Source organism: Euprymna scolopes, chromosome 2, assembly GCF_053919585.1.
Source record: "Euprymna scolopes isolate OS-2025 chromosome 2, ASM5391958v1, whole genome shotgun sequence".
Classification (NCBI taxonomy): domain Eukaryota; kingdom Metazoa; phylum Mollusca; class Cephalopoda; order Sepiida; family Sepiolidae; genus Euprymna; species Euprymna scolopes.
The window spans coordinates 142,039,224-142,064,590 of NC_136483.1; the positions used below are offsets into that span (position 1 = coordinate 142,039,224).

The window sequence follows — 25,367 nt, forward strand, 5'->3', positions numbered from 1 at the left end:
CTTATATAGATAGAGAATTGCATCAGTAGTGAGATATCTACTGGATCAATAGAAGGATCCCACCATTTTTCCAGCGGCCTTGGCAATGGATTTAATGTATGTGTTCCATTTAAGATCAGGAGTAAAGGTCAAGCCCAGAAGCTTGTCAAAACATGAGGCCTCCCCAAGACGAGAGCCATTTATTTCAATTGATGCCAGATGGGGATCAGAACGTTGATGATGTAAAGATAAAAGCTTGGTTTTAGATGCATTAAAAGTAACAAGCCACCTCTTTATTCATTGTACCACTTGTTCAAGATCAGAGGAGAAAGAATCAGAGAGAACTTGGTCATTTACGGTCTTAGATGTGCAACCATAGATAGTAGTGTCATCAGCATAGACGTCTACGAATGATGTAAGGATGTGATTTGGAAGATCATTAATATAGATCAGGAAGAGAGTTGGGCCCAGGATGGACCCCTGAGAGACTCCAGCATTAATACTAAGAGCTCTTGATTTCTGCCCATCAACCACTTCTCTTATGAACCTATCAGAGAGAAATGATTTAATAATTGAGAAGACATTTCCAGCTATACCATAGCTGTAGATCTTGTGAAGTAAACCTTTATGCCATACTCTATCAAAGGCCTTAGATATGTCAAGAGCAATTGCCCTAGAAAGGTAGCCTCCGTCAAGAGATTCGCTAATCCTTTGAGATATAGCTGTAAGCACATCTGCTGTAGATCTAGCAGAATGGAAACCATATTGCGTGTCACTAAAGTTATTTTTGCCGAGATGGTTGATTACTTCTCTATTTAACACAGATTCCAGCAACTTACTCATGACGCACAGGAGACTTATTGGCCTGTACTGTGAGGGAGATGAGCAATCACCTGAATTCTTAAATAAGGAGCATACTGATGAGATTTTCCAGGGTGATGGGAAGCAATTCTCCTTAAGACAACGTTTAAACAGTTTTGTAAGGATGGGCGCAAGTTCTGGTTGAAGTCTTTTGAGTACTATAATTGGAAAACCGTCAGGGCCGGTTGCTTTACTGGAGTCAAGGTTTTTGATTAGCTTGGCAACATCATGTACAGATATTTGTATATCACATAGCATGTTTTCTGATACAGAAATGATATGAAAAGAAACTGGAATCTTAGGGAGATATCAATCATATCAGTTATTATAGGTGCCATAGGGCTTATGAAGAAGAACCTGAAGTCCTACTTAACTAATATTCCTGGTGAATCAAGTGCAAAAGAGATTCAGACAATTGCACTTAAGGGAACAACGAGGATACTAAAAAGAGCTCTCGGTTGGTTTCAATAAAAAGCTGGGCAATGTTGGCAGCTGGTTTAGCTGCCCCATACCCAACGTTACAATCTTCAAAGGAAGAAAATTAATAATAAAAAAATAAGTTATGGCAACCTTATAGTTCTTGCTTCCCTTATTTTGTCCTTTAGTTCTCATATTCCAGGAGTGATGTTTCTGACAAAGAGAAAAGAATTGCTGTTTTCTGTGTCGGAATTTATTTCATCTAACACTTATTGTTGGTAAGGTTTTGACCTTGAAGTACTATTTCTTTTTTTAGATCCTTACATAAAGTGGCTTCATGCCTTGTCTAGAGCGATTTCCATAAAAAAAAACATTTTCTTAGATAAACACGATGGTAGGAAATAAGCGGGAAATAAGACAAACATAAAGAAAATGATAATGCTGTAATTGCATACATCTATTCTCACACAGAAAGTTTGTCAAAGACGGACATGATAAACAAAACGGGAATTATGATGTTATAGATATAATTACCATGGCGAAAGTCGATGTTAATGGTTCTTTATACAATTAAGAATAGACATGAATTGCCAGGGTAAACACGTGAGAACTTGAGTATGTAACATGATATACATTTACTTGTACAGAGATGGTGTCATGTTGAAATGGCTATCTGTTTGTGAAGCCAATTTCCATGCAAATGATGGAGAGTCAAGTAATGAGTACAGACCAGAGAGTTGAGCCAAACGTGTAGCCAGTTCCAACTGAAAATGTGGAAAAGGGAAGTCCGTCAATTTCAAATCTCGCACTATTCATATGCGAGTCTTTTTTCAAAGACTGAAGATTTCATTTTCACAGTGAAGAGTGGAGATCAGAGGCAATAACTTGAAATTGATTCAAATGATGCAAATCTGAATATCCTGAGTAAATATTCAAAATCACATAATATTTGTGGCCCAGGTAAGATCTCCTCTGTAAGGCTAACCCAGAATGGCTTATACAAGGAATGGTGCATCTTCCTCACTGATGTTGCTTATAATAATAGTACTAAGCTGGGTACTCCACCGGACTAGATGAATTTTTGTCCTGGAATCCAGTAAGAGTAAGAGACCACAATAAAGTTATACTGTAACATATTTAAATGATCGATTGGGAAGAGGAAAATTAATGTTCTTAACTTCTTTATTAACTTAACATTTCAGATGTAAAGGAGATTTAATGGAATATACAAATATCTATCTATCTTATGTAGAGATCAAATGTTAGTTCCCTAGGAAAGAGCCCCTTGATTGTTTTTTTTTTGTTTTTTAGAACTTTGACTGAAACAAAAATCTTAACAGAACTTGAATGCCTACTAGACACTCTCCCTGTCGAGTGTCTAAGGTCTCTCTGTACAAGAGTTGGTCAGGAAAGCCTGGCATCAGACTACTTTTTCTTACAAGTAAACTTTGACTAAATATTCAAAACAATATAGTATTCACAGCCCAAATAAGACCCCCCTATGCCACACTGGCTTATACGAGGAATAGTGCATCTTGTCCAAGTGATGTTGTTTACAACAACATCACTAAGCTGGATATTCCACCAAACTAGATAAATTCTTGTCCTGGAATCCGGTAGGACAAAAAGACCACAAGTAAAATATACTATAACATATTTAACTGATCAATTATTGGGGAGAGGGAATAATGTTGTCAACTTCTTTACTAACTCAACGTATGAGAAGGAAAGGAGAATTTAATGAAGCACTCAAATATCTATGTGTCTCATATAGAGATCAAGTATTAGTCTCCAGAAGGAGGTACCTTGATTTGTGAGAACTTCAACTAAAGTAAAATGAAAAAATATATATATATAAAAAACTGTTTTGTGAAAAAAAACAGAAAAAACGCATTTTTAATAAAATAACAGATAAAAAAATCAACCAATTAATTAGCTAATCAATCAATTAATGAATGAAATAGAACTCCGTGAAACTAAAAGAAGAATTTGGATACTTTTCCCTACAAGGAAATCCTGGCTAAATATTCAAGATCACTTAGTATTCACGACCCAAATAAGATCTTCTCAGTATGACTAACCTATATTGACTTTTACGACGAATGATGCACCTTCTCCAAGTGATGTAACCTCAAGTAACAGTACAAAGCTGGACACTTCACCAGATTAGATGAATTCTTGTCCTGGAATCTGGTAAGACCACAAAGAGACCACAAAAAAGATATACTATAACATGATTAAACGGTCAATTGGGGAGAGAAAAATAATGTTCTCAACTTCTTTACTAACTCAACTTTTGAGAAGAAAAAGAGAATTTAATGGAACACTTAAATATCTATGTATCTCATATAGAGATCAAGTATTAGTCTCCGGAAGGAGGTACCTTGATTTGTGAGAACTTCGATTGAAATAAAATGAAACAAAAAAATTGACATCTCTAATCCAGACTCCACGCCCATTGAATAAAAATAGCCTACATATTTGTACCCATTTACTTGGACACACACCATACTATCACCATAGTTCTGAGATTGAGTTATATTTTTTTTTAATCTGCTTTAATTGTACTAATTAGCTGTCATTAATAATTGACTGAACAGGTCACCTATTTATGTTTAGCCTATCTAAGCATTTCTCTCATCTCCTCTCATTGTGAATTGATCCACCCACTCTCTAATATTTCTTAATGTCTCTTTGAACATTCAGAAAAAGAGTGACTCTCTTTGCTCAGCGTAGCCATCAAATTTACATACATGTCTCTGCACATACCACAAGCACGTATGTGAATTAGATGGTAAAATAATAAGCCCCTTTACTTCTATATGAGAATAGTGAACAATAATTTCGTATGAATATGACTTTTTTTTAAATTCTAAATGTTTTTATTTTGTATATTTTTACAGACGTTGGAACTTAGTGGCAACAACATCACTGACCTAGCACCATTATGCGTGAAGCCACCAGCACTTGTTCTGCTTGGTCTAAGCTATAATAGAGTGGCAAATATATCAGAGCATCTTACAGCGCAACAATGGTTAGTTGCAATTTTGAAAAGTTTAGGCGAACGAACACTCACACTAAACTCACACACATATACAAGGACATGTCATTGTTACTATTATATTTGATTTCAATTGATGCCTCCGTTCAGGCTCAGGAGACAATGGATATCCCCTGTAAGGATAGCTACACATAATTGTGAGGCAAGGGTTGCAGAATCTCCAACCACACCTCTCCAGAATTGGCACTGCTTGAGTCCAGAGCCAAGAAGTCCAGAATGACTAGAAACAATGCCGAGATATGCAGAGAGCACATACAGCACCTGGAATTCCCAAATGGTCGCCCATTTTAGTACTGACCAGGCTCAACATTACTTAACTTCAGTGATCTAGCTGTAACAGAGTTTGGACATGCGTATGGCAGCAGCAGCTGTATGCAAATGCCTGAACTGTGTGTGAGGTGACGTCACAGTGAGGAAGAAGGGAAGAAAAGATTAGAGACCCTTGATGTTAGAGAGAGATAGATGTGTTAAACATGTGGGTCGAGAGCAACAGGAAAAGATGCATCCTAAACATGGTTGTACAAAGACAGAGTACCACGTGTTCAACATGACAGAATCTTATTAAGCACATTGGAGCACGATAACATTTTTAGACAAGGCGTCATTCTGGAAAGTACCTGTAAATAAATGTCTGTTATTTCACTGAAAAAAAAAAGAGTGAGTCGAATTCTTTCCTTGTCTTTGTTTCCCTGCCACTGTCTGCATACAACGTGCAGGTCCCAAGTGTTGACATGTAACGATTACATTACATAATGGGAATCGGCATGTCAATGTGATTATGACATATTCAAGTTAACGTCCGCTTTTATATGTTGACATGTGTTGGACAGCTTTAAGAAATTGACTTACAAACAAACCTGTGGCCAGATCTTTCTTTATCCCACTTCCTGCCAGGTCCATTTTTATCATTTTATCCCATGTTTTCCTTGATCTTCCCTGTGAATCGGACCTGCTACATTAACTGTTTTACATCTACTAACACAAATATTTTCATCTATTCCTTAAACGTGGCTATGCCATTGAAGTCTATTCTTTGCACATATATCCAGATTTAATCTTCCTCTGAGGTCATCAGATCTAAGCCTATTTTAAAAACTCACGATTACTCATATTATTCTCATATCATTTCTCTCCATGCAACGTATGTCCTGAACCCCTACTGGTTAAGTTTTACTTACATATAACTGAATATATCCTATATATAAAGTAGAGTCAGACCCCTTCCTTCCGTTTCATTGATCCTTTTTTATACAACAATTATTTATGGAAATTATCGATCTGTGTTTTTTAAAAAATAAAAATTGTATGTCCAATCGTTTGAACATTCAAATATTACTACATCATAAAAAAAAAACTAAAAAAAAAAAACTACCTTAATCGATCTGGAAAGTTATTGTCCAGAAGAATTTCAAAAGTAGATCTCATTTTTATTTTTTACTAATAGAGTTTTTTTTGTGGGAGAGAGGTGGGGGGGTTCTAGATCAGTTTAAGAACAGCAATAGCAAGACGATTTTGCAATGAAATTGGCTGAATTCAGAAATAATGGTAAAAATAAGAAATAAGAGAACATTTCTGGAAATTATCAGATCAAATATTTAACAGAATTTGATCTACATATTACTATTCCATCCTTAATTGTAAATAACTGTGCCAATAAGGTGTTGAATTGAGAGTTTTTAAATAGTAAGTAACAATGATTGCAAATTCAAATTAAGCACTGCTTCAAAAATGAACAAAATCTTCTTTATTACTGTTTCAGCATGCTGAACGATCTGTTCACAAAGTTATAGATTTATCCAAACCAGCAATTGCACAACACCTTGCAGTCTACGGCGATAATATCATAAAAAGACTGTAGAAAAGATATATATCCCTGACAAGGGCGTGCAGGGGGGAGTATACTAGGGGTGCCCATGTACCTACCCCTTTTACTTCTGTTTTAAAAGTGCCCTTTTCAGAGGAATGAATTATAGGTGTATGACCCATCGAGACACCGTTTTTTTTTTCACGTACACCTGCCCTGAAAATGTTCTCTGCACGTCACTGATCCCTGAAGATGGGATTCTACATCCGAAAATTTAGATTAAATTTTAAAAAAAATGTATTGTAACGACTTCGATATCTATTTATTTCATATATTTTATTTATTTATTTTTTACTTCTTCGGTTGTTTCCGGTTTCTTCAATGAATCGTAAATCACAATAAAAAACTTTTGGGCTGGTATGAATCACCAAGTGTAAAAGTACCTCAATGTTTTCTTCTCCACTCCTTCAAACTTGTTTTTTTTTTTTTTTCAAAAATTTCCAAGTTTCTTTTTTTTTATTTTGTTTTTTTTTTTAGTGAAACTGATTATGTTTGCGCTAACTCTTTTTTGTAAGGAAATAAATTGTACCCAGAGAGCTCATTTAGTGCTTCCCTTCTCTTCCTCAGGCCTCAGTTACTTTGTTTGGATCTTTTCCACAACAACCTCTGTGACCTCAAAGAAGTTGGACTGACACTCAAGACTTTACCGAAATTGCAAAGTCTTGTTTTAAATGGAAATCCAATAGCGGTAAATTCTTGTATTTATTTATTTGCAGACTGTTACCCTCATCTTCATAATTGCTGTTGTTTCACCACGTTTTGACCAACTCATCCTCTAGCCTTCTTCAGGTGATTAACCATGACGAGACAGGAATGCTGAATCTCATAACTCTACCCGCAGTAATTACTGTTTTCCATAGTTGTTGTTGTCTCACCACGTTTTGGCCTGCTTTGAGTAAAAAATAAAAATAATAATAAATAATATATAATATGGTAAATTCCTGTCTTCTTTTACAGAATGATAACTCGAACTTGGCCTTCGGGACAAGATCAAAGTGTAGTATCTGTTCCGACAGATACTGCAAGCTATGACTAGCTAGGACTAGCTATGACTAGCAAAGACCAGATGTGGGGGCAACCCCACATGCCTGACCTTTAACCAGCTCCCATTTCCCACCTCTCGGGAGCTGGTCCCCTTTTTCCCTTCCCCTTCCCTTCACTCCTCACATTAAAAATCGGCCTTGTGCCTAATTTGCTCGGTGGGGGAGCAAATAAATACCATCTGTTCCGGCAGATACTGCAAGCTATGACTAGCTATGACTAGCAAAGACCAGATGTGGGGGCAACCCCACATGCCTGACCTTTAACCAGCTCCCATTTCCCACCTCTCGGGAGCTGGTCCCCTTTTTCCCTTCCCCTCCCTTCACTCCTCACATTAAAAATTGGCCTTGTGCCTAATTTGCTCGGTGGGGGAGCAAATAAATACCATCTGTTCCGGCAGATACTGCAAGCTATGACTAGCAAAGACCAGATGTGGGGGCAACCCCACATGCCTGACCTTTAACCAGCTCCCATTTCCCACCTCTCGGGAGCTGGTCCCCTTTTTCCCTTCCCCCTCCCTTCACTCCTCACATTAAAAATTGGCCTTGTGCCTAATTTGCTCGGTGGGGGAGCAAATAAATAAATACCATCTGTTCCGGCAGATACTGCAAGCAAAGACCCTATGTGGGGGCACCCCACATATAAGACCTTGGTCAATGTAGGGGCAACCCTTCATACCAATTGTCACTATCCAGCTCCCCTACTCCCCAGGGAGTTGGTCCCCATTTCCCCTTCACTCCTCACTTTAAAAATCGGCCTTGTGCCTAATTTGCTCGGTGGGGGAGCAAATAAATAGCATCTGTTCTTCAGATGCTGCTCTTCAATTTCTTGTTCTCTGTCAGTCAGACGACTGAGACAATTTTTATTTTTGTTCCTTTTCTCCACATTAAAAAACGACCCTGGTGTCTAACTCTGTCCTGTGGGGAGGCATTGTAAATAGGAACTCGAATCTTTGAGAAAGGGAAACCGGCTGATAGAACAGGATAAATGTCTGAATCTATACGCTAGTAAAACTTTGTGCCTCCTGTTTCTGATCTTGCTTGCTTGCTTGCTTGCTTATCTCTTTGCATAATGGATGTTGTCACAACAAAATGTCATCATTAATCTAGACAGAGTTGAATAAAAAATGCAAATCAATTATGACATCACAAAGAGATGAGGTAATCTACTAAAAACGGTTGAAACATTAGGAAAAGATCCTTTATGACGTCATAAATAATAAAGTGAGAAAAGAATGATCCATTAAAACAGACGATGTGTGAGGACTAGAACAACAGCATATTCTTTTCATTGTTTTAACTCTCGAATGTTGATATCTTATATGCTTTTATATAGAGTGATGTGGTTCTCGATTGATTAACTGTGTGTTTTTTTTAATTTTTTTTTTTTTTACATAGGCATCACCACATTATCAAGGCCCAGAGGCCACTCAAGGATAAGGGTTAAAGAGTGTACAGTAGAAATTGGACAATATAGTAATCATTAGTAATGAAAATTTGGTAAATTTGATAACTTATATGGAACGGCTCATCAAGAACTTATTTACTTTAGACTTGAAGACAACCATATTGTAGTCAGCCGGAAAGCAGGAAAACGGAAGACAATTCCACAGGCGTACAGTTCTAAGAAAGAAGCTTTGTTCATGGAATCTACGTTTAGGTTTAGGCACAGATAAAGAGTGGGGGGAATTATTGATAGTGTTTACAGCTAGACGAGTGTTTCTTGTGAAAGTTTGGCGAGGGGGGACCATAGATTGAAGCTCAGTCGAACACTTTCCATGAAAATAACGATACATCAGAGACAAACTCGCAACATCTCTTCTGTGAGATAGAGGTTGCAAGGAGGAGAAAAGGACATCTCCTACGAGGCTACAAAGTTTATTTTGAACTCTATCAAGGCAGGACAAGTCCTTTCTAGCAGCTCCTGCCCAGATGTGGCAACAGTATTCCATCCTTGGACGTACCTGGCTCTTATATAGATAGAGAATAGCATCAGCAGTGAGATATTTACCGGATCAATAGAAAGATCCCACCATTTTTCCAGCGGCCTTGGCAACAGATTTGATGTACGTGTTCCATTTAAGATCAGGAGTAATGGTCAAGCCCAGAAGCTTGTCAAAACTTGAGGCCTCTTGAAGACGAGAGCCATTTATTTCAATTGATGCCAAATGTGGATTAGAATGTTGATGATGTAAAGAGAGAAGCTTGGTTTTAGATGCATTAAAAGTAACCAGCCACTCCTTTCCCCATTGTACTACGTGCTCAAGATCAGAGGAGAGAGAATTGGAGAGAACTTGGTCGTTTACTGTCTTAGATGTGCTACCATAAATGGTAGTGTCGTCAGCATAAATGTCTACAAATGATGTTAGGATGTGATTTGGAAGATCATTAATGTAGATCAGGAAAAGAGTTGGGCCCAGGATGGACCCCTGAGGGACACCGGCATTAATACTGTGAGCTTCTGATTTTTGCCCCTCAACTACTACTCTTGTTAATCACCTGAAGAAGGCCAGAGGATGAGTTGGCCAAAACGTGGTGAAACAACAGCAATTAACTGTGTCTGTGTCGGATATATATTAGAGAGTCAAAGCAATGATAAGAATATGCTGTTGTCATAGCTTTAGTAATAAAAAACGAAAAAAGTGTGTTAGTACTTTTTTTTTTTACACAGCAACCACCATTTATCAAAGTCCAGAGTCCACTCGAGGATAAGGGTAAATGAGTATACAGTAGTCAACAGGAAAATGTCGTAGTAATCGTTAGTAGGGGAAACTTGGTAAATTGGATTACTTAAGGGGAACGGCTCATCAAGAACTTGTTTACGTTGGACTTGAAGACGACCATATTGTAGTCAGCTGGAAAGCAGGCAAACAGAAGAGAGTTCCACAGGCGTACAGTTCTAAGAAAGAAACTTTGTTCATGGAATCTATGTTTAGGTTTAGGCACAGATAAAGATTAGGGGAAATTATTGATAGTGGTTTCAGTTAGGCGAGTGTTTCTCATGAAAGTCAGGCCAGGAGGGGACCATAGATTGGAGCTCAGACGAGTACTTGCCATGAAAATAACGATAAAGCAGAGACAGGCTTGCAACGTCTCTTCTGTGAGAAAGAGGTTGCAGGGAAGAGGAAAGGGCATCCTTCATTAGACTACGAAGTCTATTTTGAACTCTGTCAAGGCAGGATGAACTGCTTCTAGCAGCTTCTGCCCAGATGTAGCAACAGTACTTCATTCTTGGATATACTTGGATCTTATACAGGTAGAGAATTGCATTTTATTTTAAGAAATATAACAGATTTTGGATTGAATATTCTAAATCAGGCATCTCCAATATTTCCAAACAGAGGAAAGGGACATAATGCTGACTTTTTAGAGTTACATGAGCGAAAATAAAAAATAAAAAAAATTTTTTTTAAATAAATAAATAAATAAAAAAATAAATAAATAAAATAAGAATAAAAATAAAATAAAAATAAAATAATAAAAAAAATAAAAAATAAAAAATAAAAATAAAAAATAAAAAATAAAAATAACCTGGTCGTGTTTCATGCTCATTAACTTTGCTTTTTTAATGAAACCGGTTCTCAAAAACCTCATTTTTTTAAATCATTTTTTTCTGAACAAAAAGAAAAACCACCACACTATTTTCACACATTTACATTTAAAAAAATTTTCCTGAATTTTTTTACGTTTTCCATAAGATCTCTGTGGGTTGGATTAAAGACTTTGGCAGGCTTCATCTGACTCACAAGCCATAGTTTTGGAGACGTCCCCTACTTTAAATCCATATTTCTAACGTGTCATATAAGCGTTGATATTGTGGAATCGTTTATTTTGTTTATTTTATTAAAAAGTTTAGAAAGTATAAACAATGATTGGAACGTTTAGACTAAATCGTATTTTGCATTGGTAGATTTCTATTTCAACCACTTAAGTTAATTCAACTGAAATCAGTTTCACACACACCGTTTTGTTTTGTTATGTGAAGAAGTCGATGACAACCTTTATAGGCATTGTTTCACAAACTAGTATTGTGTACGCACTGGCGTAGCTAGGTGCTGCCCCGGGCGGCACACCTGAGGGGGCGGCATTTTGAGAGGGTAAAAATAGAAAGTAGAAAAAATAAATAAAAATAAACAAAAGTTAACAAAAAATATGAAATTTTATACCAAAAAGGTTGTAAAAAATCGGAATTTTGGGGGGTATCGGAATCAGAAAAAATGTGTCCCTATTTTCTGAGCGTCAGCAGGGGGCGGCATGGGGGCGGCATTTTGAGATGGTAAAAGGGGAAAAGCGAAAAAAATGCTAACAAAAAATCTGAAATTTTATATCGAAAAGGTTGTAAAAAATGGGAACTTTTGTAGTTATTGGAATCGCAAAAAGGTGTCCCTATTTTGCGAGCGGCATATGTCAGGGGGCGGCATTTTGAGAAAGTAAAAATAGAAAGTAGAAAAAAATAAATAAAAATAAACAAAATCTAACAAAAAATCTGACATTTTATACTGAAAAAGTTGTAAAAAATCGGAAATTTTTGAGGTACCAGAATCAGAAAAATGTGTCTCTTATTTACGAGCAGCACATGTCAGGGGCGGCATTTTGAGAGGATAAAAATAGAAAATAGAAAAAATATATAAAAGCTAACAAAAAATCTGAAATTTTATACCGAAAGTTTGTAAAAATCTGAAGTATTGGAGGTATCGGAATCAGAAAAATGTGTCCCTATTTTACGATTCCAAAACCGATTCTTTTAAATTTTTAATTTAATTTTTCATTATTGGTACTAATTATAAATATTTATTATTTTTAAATTATCACTAAAACTAAAATGAGAATAACCTCAAAATACGATGTAAATTTATTTTATTTGTAAAACAATTGTTTTTAAATTGCATAAATTCTCTATGTAACCTTTCAAAGAAAGCAGTTGCTTTACATGTTCTGAAAAATGTTGAAAAATTAAACAGCAACAGTCTTTGCAGCCCGCAGCGATCGTAAGATTTGCACCCCCCCACGCATTTGATAATCTGTTAACCTTCAAAATTCCAAAAGCTCTCAAAATATTTTTTTATATGTGCATATATACATATATGTGTATATACACATATATTTATACATACATATACATATATACATACATACGTGCATATATACATATATACACACATACACATATATAAATACACATATATACATACATATATATGTATATATATATACACACACATATATGTATATATACATATATGAATATATATACATATATAATATAAATATATATATACATATATACATACATACATGTAGATACATACATATACATATATATATAAACAAATATATATAATATATCCTTCAAGATTGAGGCAATTTTTTTTGTTTTAATCTAGGTTGAACTTTCTCTACATCAAAAACCGATCTTGAAATGAATTAAAGCAATTTATTCTCAATTAATGGAAATTTTGAAAACTCCAAATGCAATTGTAAATTATTACTTGATAAATAGTTTAACAGTTTGGAGTTTTCAAAATTTTCATTAATTGAGAATAAATTGCTTTAATTCATTTCAATCACTAAGTTTAAAAAAATGCAAGCATTAATTATTTCTGGAGATATACTCAGTGACCGGCTGACCTAACAGGATAGGGCCAAGTCCAGGCTTCGGCCAAGCACCAAAAAAACAAAATGACCTCAGAAAGATTTCATACTTAAAGGGGAACTTTCATATAAATTTTTATCGAATAGGTGCGAAAAGAAAGTTGGATATTTGGGTGTATATACACCGACATCAAAGAGGAAATAACATTAGATGCGAAAGTTTGAATTCATTAATTTTATTACTGTCTAATTCATGAGGCTAAGACTTTGAAAGTATCAAACGTTTGTTTTTGTAGCATACTTTTTATAACTCCTTGTAAACTTTACAAGTGCTAGCTGGGGGATGGACAAAATCACCCCGGGCAACCCCCACCATCTACTTCAAACAAAAGGAAAACAGATAAAATCTCAAATGAATAAAAAATATTAAAAATCAGTTTTCATATTTTAATTTTAATTTAATTGAATTTAGGAAAATTAGATACCGTAGAACTAATTTTCGTAAGGTATGAAAATCAAGCAACTACAGAATAAATGTTAACTTAATAATAATGGACCAGTTTTCCTACCTAGCAAAAAATGGACGAATTTTCCATGGACGAATTTTCTACGCACGAATTTTCCATGGACGAATTTTCCTGGCACCCAAATGCCCGGGGGGGGGGCAAATTTTACTACCGCCCCGGGCGGCAAAAGGTCTAGCTACGCCACTGTGTGTACGTGAACCAATGTTTCCCTTTTAACTCGGGGAGCATTACTACTGTCGACTAAGAAAGAGTCTAGCAGGCATGTTTATAAAGTGAGATGATATATTGAAGTGAAACCCGGCCAGTTTCTTCCCCAGAATTGCTAGACTTCGGAATTCCCTTCCAGTTTCCTACTTCCAGAACTGTACTGGCATGCAGAAGTTCAAATGTAATGTGAATAGACATGTTGTTGCTCAACTCCTTATATAGTATCCCTGCAACTTATGTCCCTGAGAGGAGGCCCCTATATCAAAGTGGCGCTGTCCCTTTTTTGGAGTGAAAATGTAATAATAACAAAAAAAAAAAACAAAAAAAAACTATCGAACAGTTTTTTTATGAAGCTTAGAACAGGGTGGACATCTGCGTATAAGTATACGTTTAATCAAAGTATTTACCATGATATTTACAAGTATTTTAATGGTGGATGCTCCGACAAACTACAAGCTCTTTTACCTCTTCGACGTAAATACTCCAACAAACCTGACAAGCAGCAAAATCCCACCTCTACACAGTAGAGATTCCTAGATGTAAGAAAGCCTTCTACTCCAATAGTTTCTTCCCCCAGAACTGCTAGACTTTGGAATCCCCTTCTTGGTTCTTGCTTTCCCAACTGTACTGACAGGCATAAGTTCAAGTGTAATGTAAACAGACATCTTTCTGCTCAACTCCCTACATAGTATCCCTGCAACTTATGCCTCTGATAGTAGTCCCCTACATCAAAGTGACCATAGATTGGAGCTCAGACGAGCACTTGCCATGAAAATAATGATAAAGCAGAGACAAACTCACAAGGTCTCTTCTGTGGGAAAGAGGTTGCAGGGAAGAGAAAAGGACACTCCCCCCCCACTAGGCTACGAAGTCTATTTTGAACTCTGCAATGTAAAAAAAAAAAAAAGAATCTTTCATAAGAAACACTCGTCTATCTGAAACCACTATCAATAATTTCCACTACTCTTTATCTGTGCCTAAACCTAAATGTAGATTCCATGAACAAAGCTTCTTTCTTAGAACTGTACGCCTGTGGAACTCTCTTCCATTTGCCTGCTTTCCAGCCGACTGCAATTTGGTCATCTTCAAGTCTAACGTAAACAAGTTCTTGATGAACCGTCCACTTAAACGATTACTATGATATTATCACATTGACTACTGTACACCACTCTTTAACCCTTATTCTCGAGTGGCCTCCAGGCCTTGATAAGTTGTGACTCCTATGTAAAAAAAAAACAAAATTGAAATTTTCGAATATATTATCTTTATCAATCAAATTTCGATGCCTCCATTCAGTCTCGAAAGACAAAGGATACCCCCTGTAGGAGCAGCTGCGCATGTAACTGTGAGGCAATGGTTGCGCAATCCTCAACCACATCTCTCTTGAATCGACACTGTTTGGGTCCAGTGGCAAGGAGAAGTCCAGGATGGCTGGAAACAATGCAGAGATAAGCAGAGAGCATATACAGCACCTGGAAGTCCAAAATGATCACCCATTTTAATACTAACTGGGTTCAACGTTGCTTAACTTCGGTGATCCAACGGGAATCGGTGTGACGATGGGATTATGCCATACTATCAATCAAATACGAAATGCGAAAATATAGTAAATTTTTCATCGTTATTTTGCAACATATGCAGATGTTAAGTTGCATTCAATTAAAAATTAGTCTCAACCTAATCCTTGGTGCTGCCAGATCAGGCTGTCTGAAAATACTGGCTTCCTGACCTAAAATGCACCAAACATTGATGTTTTTGTTTGTTTTTTCTTTCCGTTCTCTTTGCAAAACATAATCATGTTCTGCAAAGTCAAAAAAAATTTTTTCTCTGCAAAACCACCAAACCAAACGTGAACAAATATTTGAAAATATAAAGAGCTTGAAGCATAAAAACTTTTTCAAAAATTACTGAACTCAGCATTAAATAACCCAAAAGTGGTTGATATGCTGTAAAATAAAATAAACAAAGCAAACATCATTGAAAGATTGCCTATAGTTTTTCGTGACCAGACGATAATTTTTCCAGGAATTAATTCCTATTTTAGTCACGTAAATTCATTCGAGTTGAGAACAAATGACGTCAAGGTTGTGTTTGTATTTTTCCCAAGATGAAGCGTTCGCTTATTCCTCTAGGCTGAAACACTCTTTTCTTTCCTTCTCTCTCTGTCCCAACTGATCTCGCACGCAGAGTTCGTCAAACAGACACAAAATTCTCAGAATGCAGCAATAACTCTTTCCAACGTAAAACACCAATCTGCTCTTTCTTGGCTGTTTCAAATTAGAGGGGGGGGGTCCTTTTTTTTTTTTTTTTTTTTAATAATTTGTCCCGTTAATCGACCACATGTCGCCTCATATGCAAATTACTGGCACCTGCGTTATTATTTAAAAAAAAAAATCAATCTACAAAATTACGTTTCTCTTTTTTCCTTCTCCCTTCCCCGATTTCGTCACCTGACAGGCCAAACAGAGACGCGGTCGCTTGCTCCAACAATAGCTTCTATTACAATCATGAATAATCATTTAAAGATATAAAGAACTTGAGGCATAAAAATATTTTCCAAAATGACTGGACTCGGCATTAAATAAACTGAAAAGGGTTGATATACTGCAAAACAAAACAACTCTTGCAGCCATGTAGAAGTGTGCAGAAGTGTTAATGTTTATGTCATTCTTAGTTATTATCGCCTGTGGCAATGATTGAACGATAAACATTCAGGAGACAATCACTTAGAACTGATTGTTAATCAACCTCTTTAACCATTACGCGAATATGATAATAATGATATTAGGTTATGTCCAAAAATTCAGTATGCAAAGTTAAGACGCCGGAAGTGGACTCGGTTTACCTAAATATGGAACAGAAGTCAGTAAACATGAAACGAAATACGAAACCATATGGAAATAATTTATTTCACAAAATTATTTTAGTTTTACCACTTCTTGTGCTATTATGAAACAATAGAAAAATCATAAACTTTCATTTTTACATTTCTATAAATAGTTTTTCTGTTTTAACACTTATTCATGAAAAAAAAATAATGATGAGAATTTTTATTATTTTACGTAAATGGTGTCGTTTTGAAATAATATATTTATGCCTTTCACAAGTTTTATCACAGAATTTTGTCATAAATAATATCTAAAAGTTTTTATTAACACTTCTCGTGTTATCAAAACAAACAAAAAAACTTATTTTAAACATGTGTATAAAAAATATCTTAAAATGAATATATAATTAAATAACCCGCGTGTTATGTCTTCTGTCATTCACATCAACAATTTCTTGGTTAAGTTTGACACTGTTGTCCAAATTTCCAACTTCCAGACTTCTGTATACGTAACGCACCTTCTCTCAACAGCAAAAGCACTTCTGCTGATCGAACTTACTTCTTCAAAATCCAACTTCAAAATGAACCTCCTCTCTGAAATATCAACGCTCTTTTATCTCCAACCAGGAGCATCTCATCTGTATATCAGGTGGTAACATTGCAGGCATATAAAGAGATATGCCTGCTAGTTAGATAAGTCACGCATTTCCCTACAGAATAAGTGGAATTTTGTCATAAATAATATATTATTTTTTTTAAATAAAATATTTCCAATTGAATATATTTTAAATATTTTAAAAAATATTTAAACAAATGTAAAAAATGAAAGTTTATTTTTTATTGGTTCATCATAAAACAAGAAGTTTTCATATTTCGTTTCATGCTTAGTGACATCATTCCATATTTAGGTAAACCGAGTCCACTTCCGGCGTCTTAACTTTGCGTACTGAATTTTTGGACATAACCGAATATTATTAAAATGAACACTTCTATCCAGGCATGTCTGACAGAATAAGAAAAATCTATCCTCCTGGATTAAGTAGAGGATTCTGTGTTTGAAATTCCATACAAGTTCTCAAGCCTGAAAAGATGCACTTGGAGATTGTATCTGTCGAAACGTTGGGAAAGAAACAACCGAGATGAGAATAGTAGCCCTAAAATCCAAAATTAAACATTCAAATTAGTAGAACCCCATGGAAATTCTACAAATCTTTCCACATCAAACTATAATTTACTGATAATAATGATATTCCTTTTGTATTATTTGGATTTATTGAACTACTGTTCTCATCTTGAGTGTCCTTTTCACAACATTTCGGTCAGTGGGAATTCCCGAGTTCGACAAGATACACTTGAAGAAGGTCGGAGGTTAGATTGACCGAAACATTGTGAAAATGACAGTCAAGATGAGAACAATAAATCCAAATAATACGAATAATCAGTCCTCATCCCAGAAATTCAGAAACATAATACGTTGGGTTGATTACCTTTATGAAGTTAATTACGAAGTAAATAAAGAAAACATACTTTTCTTCCTTAAATGACTTCACACTGGAAGTTATATCGAAGATGGCAAAAGAAAACAAATTAATTAACAAGGTAGCATTTTTTTAAGCCATTTTACATAGAGAGAGAGACGCAGAAAGACACGTCTGTTTATTCATTTGTTTACAACACGAACAGGAAAAGACATGCCACATACAAGCGTTTTTATTCAAACCGTCAATTAAGGGGAGGCAACTCCGAGTAACCAATCTTAAAAACACACGCCATCACTTAATAGACAAAGGGATGCAACTCAAGGTTACCTACGTCCTAACATTACTGAAATAAGCGTCAAAGGGAGACTACTCTTCAAACATTTAAAACCCAGCAACATTGAAAATTTTCCAATATTATAATATTCCGTTTGAAATAATAAATGTCTATCAGGATCAATACTATAAAAATTACTCTTTTTTTCTTCCGATGAAAATAATGGTCATATTTATTTTTCTTTTTTAATGGAAATCGCTCCGGACAAATTATCAAGCTGCTTGGTGTAAGGAGTTAACAAGAATAACAAAAGAGGATTATCACAAAGACAAGAGATACCTATTGAACTTAGTCTTAAAAAGACCAAGGCTATTGGTAGAATAACTAAATTATCAGTTAAATATTCATCTCTATATAAATAAAATGAACTCATTTTTTCCCGTCTGATTTTGACCTTAATAGGATTAAAAATCAAGATATTTCATGCAAATATAATATGCACATACGGCAGAACAATATCTGAGGTGTGTTATAGGCTTATTAGTTCTCAAATTCCTCGATAATCTTAGATTTCTATACTTTTTCTGCTGAGAAGTCACGGCCAAAATCGGTTAAGATCAATGGAAGTGGTAAAATATTTTTTTCTCTAATAAATTCCTCCTCCCCCTGCCACCACTTAACACCGTTTGGGGATCGTTCACAAGGAACAGTTGAGAAGAGAACACCGGTTTGGCTTCGTAGTTCTTTCATGTTAAGTTATTTAAAATCACTAAACTAAGCTGTAGTGCTCTGTGGCGTAGTGGTTGGCGTGCTGGACAATTCACATTATATTTTCACGTTCGCGCCGACCTACCGTAGTCGTTTTTTTTTTTGTTTTTTTTTCCTAAACAACTGGAATGGACTTTTCTTGGTGGCCGAACTGTTAACGTTGCAGATGTTTTTTTTTCTTTGTTTTTTTTTTCACACTTTATTTTCCTACTTTTACTCATGACTCCGGGTTTGATCCTTCCTACTTACCTACCATAACATTTTTTAAAACTCCCCCCCCCCCGTCCCGGAAACAAACACTCGGGCAACGCCGGGTACCCCCGCTAGTTAAATAAATAAAACGATTGTTTCTTCTTTCTTCATTTACTTTTAGATTGTAGCAATTTAATTTTTTTTTAACAATAATTATTCTGACTATTTACCATAAAATAATTGTTGCTTTCAATTCAAATTCTTTAAATCAATAAGACGAAAGTCAGTTTTTTTAAAAATGTATTTATTTTAAATGCATAAGTCGACGGAACTGTATAATCTAATTTTGGAACAATTAATTTTAAAATGAATAAAGTCGTAATTTTTACTTTATCGACATCAGATTAATCACCATAATTGCTGATCGAATGATCTCAGTTTTTTTTAGATGTGTGTGAAAGATAATAATGTACGTACAAAAATGGGATTCTTTAGTATATTATTATATAGATTATCATTCCTCATCTCCAAAATTTTGAACCATGTTCTGCTTAAAAAAAATGATGACAAACAATAATGTATAAAAATATGATGACACACATTTATTGCTTCGTAGTGACACCTGAGTAACGTAAGTGAGAAAGATAGAGAAGCCACAGAAATTGACAGAGGTTGATCTCTCAATCTTGATAGCTATCTCGATCTCAATTTGGACTAGTTTATATAATGTTTTTGGACGCCCACATACACCTATAAATGATGATTTAAAATCTTGGCTCATTTTCAGCTTGTTCCAAGTTACCGTGGCTTCTTGATTGACTGCCTGCCAGTGCTAAATATTTTAGATGATATTACGATCACGGCCGATGAAAGAGTAAACTACAGCACTCTACATCTACACACAGGTGAGATATTTTTACATGCTACAAAGCAGTAATGTTTTACTAACAATTGTATGTTTAGTTTGGTCAATATTTTTATATTTATTTACACCATTCTATAACAGGAACTAGATAATGCATTGCATCTAACATTATATATATATATATATATATATATATATATATATATATATATATATATATATATATAACAAGCAAACAGTTAATAAAACATGTTAAAAAACACTTTGAAAAAGAGTTAAAAACATATTTAATCTGAAAAGGAAACACTTGATAAGTGGATAGTCCTTAATCCGCGGAGTTTTGAAGAAATACTTTCCTTCTCATCAGAGGGTAGGAATTAACAAAATGCAGGATCGGATTTTGCATGCAAAAGTATTTGATGAAACAACAAGTAAGTCAAAGATCTTATTTGATAACAAAAAAGTGAAGCAGAGGGAATATGGTGAAGAAAAAGGTGATTACACGTGAATGGATAGTCTGGTGGAAGATAAATAATCCAGTGACGGTAAAATCCAAATATATAACTTAAAGAAAGTTAATTGAATTTCCATTTGTACAAGTAAAATCCAAGGAAATCCTGTAATTGGAAGATGGTCCAAAATAATCCAAAGGCAGAAATCCATGCAAAAAATGTGTACAAGGGGAAAAAAAGGAAATATATATATATATATATATATATATATATATATATATATATATATATATAATAATTTTTTAAAATACCTATGAGCAATTGTGTTTCATCCTTTTGGGAATCATCAGTGCAGAGTGTCACAATTACAGCTGGTCAGCAGATTTGAACCCGGCCACAAAGCTATCTTTGACCCCATTAGCAAGGAACAAACCACGCGGCCAACTTTAACCATGAGAAATATTGTTGAAATTTAAATATTTATTATTAAATATCAAGGCGTCCGTTCATAGTGATTTAATGATTATAACATCATGACCTGCACGTGTAAGCTTAAGTGACTCAACTTTAAAATGCTCAACAATATGAACCGAGTTTTTAAAGGGGCAGACATAATTAATACAATAATAATTTTTAAATACCTACAGACACTAGTGTTTCACCCTTTTAGGAATCATCAGTGCAGGGTGTCATGATTACAGCCAGTCGGGAGATTTGAACCTGGCCATGAAGCCATCTCTGACTCCAGTAGCAAATAGATATAAATCGTGAAAAGTGGTGAAATCAGCTTATACAAGTTCTATGTTTGCAATATGCAGATTTACTTAATATCCTAAGATATTCAAACCTATTGGTGGTGTAAATGTTGGGATAGAAGAGGAGAATGCTTCCATATTGGTCTTACTTACTTGCCTCCCCACAAGGGCAGAGTTAGACACAGAGTCGTTTTTTAATGTGGGGAAATCCAGCTCCCCAAAAAGGGGTACTCTGGATAGGAACAAACATAAAAATTATTTCACTCAAGAAGGATTTTTCCTCCGCTGATCGAGGACAGAAAATTTGACGTGTAGTATCAGAACAGACACTACCCTTTGCTCCTAGCCAACTAGAGTCTGTTTCTGTGAATGGCATTTCTTGGGAATGGTATATATAAATTGTTTTTGTGGGTCTTGCATTATATAAAAATGTTATATTTATATCTATATCAAGCTACATATCTATAAAAATGAGAATGTGTGTGTATGTGTGTGTGTGCGTGTGTGAGAAGACACTTCTCAACGAATTTTTGATCTACAGACTTGCAATTTCGTATATAAGGTATTCAGACATGTGGAAAACTTTTTAATTGGTTTTTATCTGGAAGAAGAAGCTGCTAAAGCGTCAAAATTGAAGAATTGGTGTTAAGGGTCCATCGGATTTTTATCTGTTTTCAACTGTTTCATGACTGCGCATGCACGAATCGTTCACATTATGTTAAGAATTAGTAATTTTGGAAACACTCTTTAAAGATTGTTTCAAGTGGCCAAATGGTTATTGTACTTGACTCACAGTCTTTAGGATTTGGTTTTGATCTCAGCTCGATTGTTTTTATTGTTTTTACAAGAAGTGAACTGTTTAGAAAAAAACATAATACTGGCGTGCACATGTCTCAGTTTTTTTTACTTCATTTTTTTTAAGGAATTTAGCATTATGTTTAATACCAGGGTACGCCGGGTACATCTCATAGTATTATATATATATATATATATATATATATATATATATATATATATATATATAGTTATCCACATACAGTATTGTTTCACTGATATCACAGCTCATCAGTGCGGCTAGGAAAGCAACCACCTCAAGCCAGGATCGAACTCCCATTGCCCAAACGACAGTCAGAGCTTCTAACTGTCGCGTTATTCGGCTGCTGCTATGCGGGCAGTGAATTAACAATATTTTGACATTGTCCAAAGACTTAAGCTCAATTTTGTTTACACAAAGAGCATCGCTTAATACGCTAATGGTAATTTGTAAATCACTTCCTAATATGCTCAACTCAAGATAGGGAGCATTATAGTCATCCACATACAGTACTCCTTTGGATGTAAGGAGCTACTATTTGGGACCATACCTAGGAAAGATTAACACAATATTAATTATTATATATATATATATATATATATATATATATATATATATATATATATATATATATATATATATAAAAGTGAAAGTGAAAGTGTGTGTGTGTGTGTGTGTACATTTCCCTATGCAATAACTCTGTCAATGTTTAGTCTACAGACTCGAAATTTGATATACAGGGTACTGAGATTTGGGAAAATCGATGTGATCGGTTTTTGGCCAGAACTTTGGCGATTAAGGGGTCAAAGTTCAACGATTTGACCTTTGAGAACTCTACCAAACTCCTCCGACAATTTTGAGTCCACGCACTTGAAATTTTAGACATGGACATGGATCTAACTTAATAACTTGATTGGTTTTCGGACAGAAATTTTGCGATTAAGGGGTCAAAGTTCAACGATTTGACCTGTGAGAACTCTACCAAACTCCTACTACAATTTTGGGTCTAAACACGTGAAATTTTAGATATAGGTTCCTTGGGCATGGATCTAACTTAATAACTTGATTTGAGCCCAAAACAATAAATGTTAAGGTATCAAAAAAGTGGTCAAAGCTAAAAAAAATTGACCTCTGCGGTCTCTTCCAAATTACTCAGACAATTTCTGGTCTAAATATTTGAAATTTTACATAAAGGGTATTCAAAGATAGGGCAAGCTTTTTTATCGGTTTGGGTCGAAAATTTTTAGTTACCAATATATAAATGTATGTATGTATGTATGTATGCATGTATGTATGTATGTATGTATGTTTGCATGTCTGCCTAAAACTTTCAATAGAGGCGACGGATTTTACCAAGATCAGTATCGTTTTGAAGTTCCACCTTTCATACGACAAATATCGAAAAATTGACTAAAAACATTAATATCTTCCCCTTCAACTAGGCACTTTTCTACGGGGGGGGGGTCACTTTTTTCGCCCATATTTTTTAAAGTTATCCTCTCCTTTAGATTGTCTAGCCTAAATTTTCAAAATGTCACTTGGCGGTGGTCGTAACAGCGTAGACGTAAGGTTTTTACCCCATTCTTTTCCTCCTTCGCGGTACGGGTTCGAGCCTGCCTTCTTACTTCCACATTTTTTTTTTTTGTTCAACAGACATATTCAAACACCCTGGCAACGCGGGGCCGAAATGCTAGTATATATATAATAGCGAACGTGCCTGTGTGTCTGTCTGTCTGTGCACAATTTCCTACGCAATAACTCTGCCAATTTTAAGTCTACAGACTCGAAAATTGATATACAGGAAACTGAGATTTGGGAAAATACATGTGATCGGTTTTCGGCCAGAAATTTGGCTGTTAAGGGGTCAAAGTTCAACGATTTGACCTTTAAGAACTCTATCAAACTCCTCCGACAATTTTGGGTCTAAACACTTGAAATTTTAGATATAGGTTCCTTGGACATGGATCTAACTTAATAACTATATTTGAGCCGAAAACAATGAATGTTAAGGGGCCATAATAGGGGTCAAAGTGTAAAAAAATTGACATTGATTTTTGTTTTGGCTCAGCATACGCCTCCAAACACCCGGACAACGCCGGGCCGAAATGCTAGCATATATATATATATATATATATATATATATATATATATATATATATATAGAGAGAGAGAGAGAGAGAGAGAGAGAGAGAGAGAGAGAGGGGGTATCAGTGCCCTTTGAGAACATAAAAGTGAAAACAAATTAATTACAGAAAATTGCAACCCAGTGCTTTGTTTAAACAGAAAGCTCTACTAATTCTAAAGCTATCTGAAAAACACGATTCAGTGGTCCAGAATTTTACGGATGTTTATAGAAGCACACATTAGTATACTTTTTTGTTTCTTTTCTTCTCTTCCATTGTAGCGTGATAATTAATCATAATTAGTAAATTAACTGAACAAGTTTTTAATTAGCTATCTATGTATTTCTCTCACCCTCTCTCACTGTGTGTTGCTTCAACAATTCTAATATTTGTGGTCATTTAGAGAAAGTGTGACATTTTCTTTTTTTCAGTGTTGCTTCTTAATTGCTTTATTTTACCATCTAATTTACATAGTGTGTTCGTAAGTACCGTAAGCACATCGGAGTGGACTCTTTTTGTCTAAATTAGCCATAAGGAAAATATAGAAGTAAAGAAACACATTTTATTTGTCCAAAACATGTCAAAATTCATAAATTTTTTGCATGAAATCAAAATGAAATAACTACTAGTAGTGTCTATGACTCAACGGGTCACGGGTACGTCTAGTATTTGGAAAAAAAGTTTTTAAGAAAGTTTTATTAAAAGATAAACATGCTTTCACATTTTTATATTTGCTTTGTTTTTTCCTAACAGAATACATCGAGAATGTGGCAACCATTAAATTATTTGTTCCACACGTGAAGGGTATTCCAGACCCCCAGGAACAGCAGGTGGGTCACAAATACTTCCTTTTCTAAACAACTTTCACTCTTCATTAAACCATTAAAATATCGTCTTCTGTAAATTATAAACATATCGTCTTTATTAAACCATTTAATTATCCCTTCATTAAACCATTAAAATGTCACCTTCATTAAACTATTAAAATGTTGAAATGTCGCCTTCCTCACGTCATTAAAATATCGTCTTCATTAAACTATTAAAATATCACCTTCATTAAAGCATCAAAATATTGCCTTCATAAAACCATTAAAATATCTTCTTCATTAAACCATTAAAATATCGTCTTCATTAAACCATTAAAATATCGCCTATGTGTCTGTGTTTCTACTCCATGGAAACGACCTGATGAGGTCGTGACGACGATTACCATATCCAGGTCGAAAGTGGACTTGGACAAATATTATGTGGGTGTAAATATCTTCTAC

At 35.0% G+C, this 25,367-nt stretch overlaps 1 protein-coding gene across 2 annotated transcripts in view; it reads left to right on the forward strand.

The window, feature by feature from the left end:
• LOC145296813 (leucine-rich repeat-containing protein 43-like) overlaps positions 1-25,367 on the forward strand; it is a 107,820-nt gene that overhangs the window by 40,944 nt on the left and 41,509 nt on the right. For both annotated transcript variants that reach the window (XM_080142900.1, XM_080142909.1), the window contains exons 6-9: positions 4,161-4,291; positions 6,750-6,870; positions 19,878-19,995; positions 24,853-24,929. In XM_080142900.1, coding sequence (XP_079999026.1) covers positions 4,161-4,291; positions 6,750-6,870; positions 19,878-19,995; positions 24,853-24,929 — 447 coding nt within the window. The remainder of the gene's footprint in view (positions 1-4,160; positions 4,292-6,749; positions 6,871-19,877; positions 19,996-24,852; positions 24,930-25,367) is intronic.